Source organism: Diadema antillarum, unplaced genomic scaffold (assembly GCF_040938485.1).
Source record: "Diadema antillarum isolate AM-2024a unplaced genomic scaffold, OU_Dant_1.0 seq00001666_RagTag, whole genome shotgun sequence".
Taxonomy (NCBI): Eukaryota; Metazoa; Echinodermata; class Echinoidea; order Diadematoida; family Diadematidae; genus Diadema; species Diadema antillarum.
Window position 1 is genome coordinate 6,271 of NW_027272364.1, and position 7,570 is coordinate 13,840.

The 7,570-nt window shown below is 38.0% G+C and overlaps 1 protein-coding gene across 1 annotated transcript; it reads left to right on the forward strand.

Moving 5' to 3' along the window:
• Positions 1–1,189: 1,189 nt before the first annotated feature.
• LOC139711521 (polyubiquitin-like) lies at positions 1,190–3,887 on the forward strand. Its single transcript, XM_071623398.1, has 2 exons — positions 1,190–1,457; positions 3,607–3,887. The coding sequence occupies exons 1-2, from the start codon at positions 1,190–1,192 to the stop codon at positions 3,885–3,887; spliced, it is 549 nt and encodes a 182-aa protein (XP_071479499.1).
• Positions 3,888–7,570: the final 3,683 nt, after the last annotated feature.

The window sequence follows — 7,570 nt, forward strand, 5'->3', positions numbered from 1 at the left end:
AGCGGCAGACCTGTAAGGATATTACGGATTCCTCTCCTGGTCTCATATAGGGAATTATAGACGGACTGGTAATGTGCCAAATGGCTGTTTCGGAAGTCGATATTGGGAATCCCAATTTGCAGCAAATCAGACAGTTGGCATCTGTTCATCTGCATCGTCATCGTTATCACATGACCACAGAACGGGACGACATAATGAAGCCAGATCTTCGACATCGGGGGTCTTCTCTTATGCTTCGAATTCGACGTTTACACCTGGCAAAGGCCAAGGTAAGTCTGACTGAAACTCATCTCCTTCTTAACTAATAAATAAAGAAATGTGTTGCATGAACGATTGCATGGTGAAGTGAAAGAGGGAGAAATGTTTACTATAACACTATGTTCACGTAGTCCTCACAGGGATCATTGCTGGGCAAGAGAAGAGTCTAGAAAGGGGAGAGTTGAGGAGGGAAGCGACATAGGGAGAGTGTATTAAAGGAAGGCAAATAGTGACAAGTGTATGGGGAGCACTCAACTCTCCCCTTTCTAGGCTCTTGAACGATCCTTACATGCATGGACTACGACTGAGTGGCCTTCACATGGTGCTCCCGCAAACCTTTCTCCCGCATGAAAGGAGTGACTTCTAAACCGTTACTTGGTGGTATAAGCTCTTACGGATACGCGCTCATTGGTTCTTTTAACTGTTTGAGTATTGCATTGAAATCACTCCCTAGACAATAATGGAATACGTATCTTGATGCACGTTTACAAAATTGGAAACATCAAATGGTTTCAACTCTAAAAATCACGCGAAAGAGAGAACTACGTGTATATTATATTTGACCTCTTTTGCAAGGTAGCACAAGATAACGAAAAGAGGATCATTTGCAGCAAGTTTCTTGCTTACTTGGAGAGCGATCGAACAACTGTTTCAGCACTTTTAAACTCAGGTGGCAGCGAGTTTGATATTTCACATTCTAGATTTGATATTCGATATTCGGATATTTACGCAAAGCGCATAGTCTGTGTACCAAAAACAATTTAAAGCAACACTGTATAGATTTGCTTTTTCTGATTATAGTATATTAAATGTATACTGCTTTAGCTTTGTTCTGTCATGATCAAACGGTTGTGATGAGCTCAGTTTCTCTCTTTTTCTCTTACCGACAGGAGCCTGCTCAGTTCCACTACCAGATTTACCAGGCATCAGCATGATTAACGTTTTCTTGAATGATGGGACGACTGACCACAAGATTTCCATTGACCGGGAAAGGACGGTACGCGAATTGCGAACCTGTGTACAGGAGAGAACCAGTGTTCGTCCAAATGAACAGCACCTGAGTGTCGACGTCATTGAAGGGCCCAATCGTGTTCGCACACGAGTCCTGGAAGCGTGTGACGACACTAGCTCTCTGCAGGACTGTAGGATCGTACACCGCTCACGGATCAACATGAGAGTAGCTAACAGCGGGACCGCTGGTATGTTATGTTGTGCTATAAACAAAAACAAAAACAAAAACAACCCCCACCAAAAAGCAAACAAACAAACAAACAAACAAACATACCAGTGCCTAGAAAATGTTCCATGTTTTTAATCCCCCCCCAAAAAAAAAACAAACAAACAAACAAACAAACAAACAAACAAAAAAACCGGCGAGGAAAGTATTTTTATAGCGAAGAACGTTTAGAGTTGCAAATTCCAAGTCCTATTGCAACTGGACTTCTGGTGTGTATTTATCCATATCATGACAAACCCGCAAGTGGTAAGTGTACATGGATGCAAGGGTATATGATAATGATTACGTTTACATATCTCTCTCTCTATATATATATACATATATATATATATATATATATATATATATATATATATATACAGATATATACATATATATATATATATATATGCATAGGTCCCTATATATATTTTCAACTCTTGCGCTTTTCCGAAAAGGAGGAAAGAGGAATTATGATGTGAAAGTTACACACCGATTTCTCCTTCCTTTTTCATATCTCACATATGCAAAATTATTCAGGAGAACCCAAAAAGCTGTTGTAGCGGTGACTTCTTACGCAAAATATTATCCCAATTCATTCACCGGTACGTGAATCTTAGAAGATCCAGCTGAGGCACGCAGCTGGTAGTTATTCATAACTCTCTGCTCCCACCCCCCCCCCCCAAAAAAAAAGGAATATGCGCATAATGACGTCTCCGTGGCTGAGCGGTTAAGGCGTTGGGGTTCCATGCCAAAGACCATGGTTCGATTCCCGATGGAGACCAAGTTTTCAACTCTTGCGCTTTCCGAATGGAGGACCAGTAACAGGAATAATGATGTGAAAGTTACGCACCGATTTCTCCTTTCTTTCTCATATCTCACATTATACACATGGTGATTCTATCCCACAATGGAGAGTGCTCGATGTCCTCATGGTATAGAGCTTTTGACAGCAGAAGTAATGAAACAAGTTCATTGACTGCAGGTTCATCAGTATTTATTGCAACTCTGAGTTTCATGAAACCTCCATATTATGTATATGTATATATATATATATATATATATATATATATACATATATATATATATATACACATATATATACATATATATATATATATATGTATATATATATATATATATATATATATATATATATATCAGGGGCGGATCCAGGCATTCTGTAAAGTGGGGGGGGGGGGAGGGCGTGACTAATATTTCTGGTGCCACTTCCGGGTTTCATTTCATTTTTTCTTTTTTTTTCTTTTGTTTTTGTTTTGAACTTAAAATAAAGGGAGGCGTGCGCCGGTTGCGCCCCCTCTGGATAAGCCACTGTATATATATATATATATATATATATATATATATAGGCTGTAAGTGTCCAAAGCCGTAAAAAAGACGGGTGACACGTTGAAAATTTGTTGGACAATATATTTGATAATGAATTACTATCTTTTCTTTCATCTTATATATATATATATATATGATATATTTATATATTCATTCATTTATTCATAATGTAAATGTATATATATATATTTATATGCACCTGTATTATATTAATTATCACAATCACGTTCTGTTTTCAAGAAATGCTGTACTCTTCAACATTTTAGAGTCGATCGATTTGTTTTGAGAATAATTACATTTTGCTGTTTTGGCACATTTTAACGTGCATCTAAATCTCAGGTGCTCATTTGAAAAGTCCGTCATTGAAGGAATGATTATTGTTCTATAGTGTACCCTACTGTACTAAGTATATCCTACTCTAATGCTGCCCGCAAAAATATAAGTTCTGCCCAACTCTATAGCCTCCTTCGCCGTAGTTTTCTTGGCTGTAACGTGCACAAGCAACCGCTCATAGTGACAGTCCTGCATAATTTCTTGGTTGATTATTTGTAAATTTGGCAATACAAAAATAACAATACAAATCTTATTCATGAAATTAATGTACACATTTACTTTCTTTCTTCGAACGATTTACATTGTAATTCGTGTATCGATGTTTTCTGTGACATTACTGAAAAGAAATTTGATTTATGTATGAAATGATGTTGAAGGAAGTAAAATGAAACAAAATACTGAAGGGGTGATCTCATATCTTTTCTAAGGAACCTTGGGAAACACCTCAGGCAGAGCAAATGGGCGCCCAAAGACCGCAGAGCTGGTACGGAACACGTTCCAGGTGTTCGTACAAACACCTGGAGGGAAGATCATTACCATTGACACGTGTAGTGAGGACACAATCGGTGTGCTCAAGAGAAAGATTCAAGCGAAAACCTGTGACGCGCCCAGACAGCAGACCTTGACACACGCCGGAAAACCACTGGCCAAGGACTCGGCAACTCTGCAACACAACAAAATTGGAAAGCAGTCCTTCATAGCCATGAATATCCGCCTCGTATCAGGTTGAACCTCTGAACGTACTTGCGAATAGCTCATAGTTATGTAGACTTAGGATGCATGCACCTCTAAACTTTCTTACGAAAAGCTCACATTATCATAGACATTCTTTTTGCCAAACTTTGAACGCTATCAACCGAAGCATATATTTGTATATAGGGCTCCAATCAGCTCGTCAGAGTTGGTCACGTCTGCCACGTTCAGGAGAACGGTGTGTTTTCTGTCACGGTGACGAGATCCGCCCAATCTGCACAATAATCGTCACACGAATTCAAGTCAAATCGCTAGATAATAATAATAACGATCATAATAATACTAATGATTTTAGTTGCTCAACATGTAAAGGTTAATACATATATATGCATGTTCAAACATGAAAGCAGAGAAGAACAATAATGGCAAACAACAAACACATAACCGATAAAGAATACATTTGTTCCAAACATTATAGACTGCAATTATAGTACTCAGTGTGAGAGGAACAGAACGTTTTAAGTTTGGATTTGGATGTTTCTGTAGATGACAGTTGCCTTAACTGAATGATTCCACAATTTTGGTCCCATAACGGACAAAGCACGATACCCTATCCATGTTTTACGCTGGGTGTTTTGAGTAACAATGCATCTGATAATGAACGTTAACTTCATGTCGAATTGTACTTGGAAATAGAGTCACAGGTCTACGAGGGAAAAAGAATGAACTGAATGATATACTAATAACAGAATATTATTAATATCTAGATCAATATCAATATCACCATCCACCCATTCTGCGCATAGTTGCTATACCAATCAAGCACAAATAAATTGGTAGATAGGATGATTAATGAAGTAATCATACAATATACCTTTTCTTCTGGATTAATTTCAAGCGATGTGTTTTCGAAACGAATCAAATTTAAGTCATTCCTGTGGACTGTGGTACAAATTATTAAGTTATTTCAGACAACCACTAACCATAGAGCCTACCCCTCCCTTGTTCGACATTGCAGTCACTATCATAATATATGTTGATACTCTTACTGAGGTCCATGTTCTTGAATGTGTTTATGCAGAAATAATTATGTGCGCTGATAAACTCGTCATACTGTCCTAAACAAAATGTTCTTAACTTTGAAGACAATAGTACCCATGGTTTATCCTTATTCGCCAGTAAAGTTTTTGAAAAGTAACCAAAATATAGCTGCAAATTTAGTAACACGTAATGCAAAAGGTAATAAATGGTGAATTTGGTATATAGTTGTGTGAAAACTAAAACTGATTTTAAATCAATGATCTATGTTTGATTTTTTTTAATATGGTTAAGATTCTATATACTAAATAATTCTGTAAATAGACGTAATTGAAATGAAATCTTGATCATAATTATTATCCATTTAGCAACTGTTAAGATACAGTATATAAATACTATACTATGCGACTTTCTCGGAGACTCGGGTAGGTAATTTTTCTGTGTGTCATGTATTGATTGTGTATGGTACATCAGGCGTTACAGTGTTCAATTAAGAATGCACAAGCAAGGCATGATTCTTGATATAGAAAATGTTGACTTTAATTCATACATTAAATGTTGTTACGGCCTTGTGCCCGCGATTCTAATATCAACCGTGGTCTATTCCATTCGAAAGAGTCTTTCATACTGTTATTTTTTCTTTTACGTTCTAGAAACCATTGAGGTATTTTTTTTTTTTTTTGGCAGGTTTTCCTTGTTATAGTAGAACTCTTTGGTCGTACAGGTGGTTTCATGGTATATACCATGTATTCCCTCTTGGAGGTGAGAATGGTCTTGAAAAAGACCTAAAGAGACCTACTCAATCGCGACGTTCTAGTAAGCAGGTAAGCATGTTCACACGGAAACGTCGAGCTTGAGTAGGTCCTTTTCAAGACCACACTTAATATATCTAACGTTAGGCAGGGAGGTGTGAGAGATGGAGATACAACTACTGCTCTCCTTTGAAGTCATGCGCGGCACCGCCGAGAAGTTATGCACATAACTGCAGGTGGGAACCAGGCGCTTTGACAAAAGAGAGCATCAATAATCGGGACTAGGGCTCTCACACCAAGAAAGACTCCCCCCTACTGCAGTTCGCTCTCTCTTTGAATGTGATGGCAACAATGAATTTAGATTATTTTGTGTGCCCTGGATGATTGGAGCAGCGAATCAAATGCAGTGTAAAATCGACAATTTTAACAGTAAAAAGTTTAAAGGCACGCTGGAACACGCTTTAGCAGAGGACTTTATTTGGAAGATCAAAATATCCCAGAATGAAAGATTAAAAAAATAACATGCGCAAATGTGCACATCATAGAAGCATATTAGGTTTTAAAGAGGACCTAGTTTTCATTTCATGTCGATTTGCGCATTACGAAGAAACTTAGAAATATATGTTTATGATATTGAATTCTTTCCTTAACTCTTCTCAATCTATTCGAGCATTTCACTTCAGATTTTACGGTGAAAATAGCTCGTAATTCGATGAAAAGTGAAATGCATTCGTTGTCTCCAAACTTCGTCTTGCAACTAGAGAGGTGCCGAGCATGGCTTAAAAGCGTAGTGGAATATTAGACATCCCATTGAACCCAAGCATGTGTTTGTATGAGTTATGAAGTGTTGCCACTCCATCTATGTAACACATCCCTGATCTAGGTTGTCACTGTCATTGTTATTGTCATATATAGGTGGAGGTGTCGTGGCTGAGTGGATAAGAGCGCTCGTCTGTGAACAACATGAGCGTGGTATGGTTCGTGGGTTCGAGCCCATGCCAAGCCCGACACGTTTGCCCTTCAGCAAGGCACTTTATCCACATTGCTGCTCTCCACCCAGGAGTATAAATGGGTACCCGGTAGGATGAGAAAGCTTATGTTGGTTGATCAGCATGTCCGCACCTGGAAAATGGCTGCGACTGGCTGGAATGCTCCCCAGGGAGTGGAGAATGAGCACTGTCAGTGCTGGTTGGAAATAATGTATCCAGTGACCGGGGTAATAATAGTCTGTAAAGCGCATTGAAACCCTGAAGTGTGTGAAATGCGCTATATAAAAACCAGCTATTATTATTATTATTATTAAGGTCCATCGTGAAACCACCTATAATACCATAAGAAACCATTCAGCTTTCATGAATATACGACAGTTTAATGAGTGTTCAAAAGCTGTGGTTTTGTCTTTTCGTCTTTTTGTCTTTTCATATTTTAATGTTGCTAAATAGAATCACTCAAGCGCCTCGACTATCGTGCCCATCGGGCAATATATTGTAATAACCTTGCTAGATCATGGTTAATGTCGAGGATGAAAAGTTTGGAAAAGAAAGGACAATGTACATATCAGCTTTCCTCCTGTCGAATAACTAGTGATGAAAGAAAATTGTAACCATTTTGTTCTAAAAGTGAAAAGGCAAATCATCTTTCCTTTATGAGTTTCCTTTTACATCTGCTCGGCTCTGCTTATGATAATGGTCTCGTGCTTTCCTATATTAGAGATTTGCTAAATTTCGTCTTGAACAGCAGGTATATACGTAAAATCTTTTTTTCATCGTGCGTAAAGTGACACACGCTCGTCTTCATTTTGCATTATCAAGAAAGACAATTCTGTACATTTAAGTCAATCATTTGCCTGTTTCCATGTATTTCCTCCGTTCAAATATTACTCAATAACTTTACTTTGTGTTGATAATCGACGTGAAATCAAGTATTAAAT

Coding starts and splice junctions, on each gene's coding strand:
- LOC139711521 (XM_071623398.1), top strand. CDS start 1,190: ATGATTAACGTTTTCTTGAATGATGGGACGACTGACCACAAGATTTCC. Junction 1,458..3,606: donor AGCTAACAGCGGGACCGCTG/GTATGTTATGTT, acceptor GAAACACCTCAG/GCAGAGCAAATGGGCGCCCA.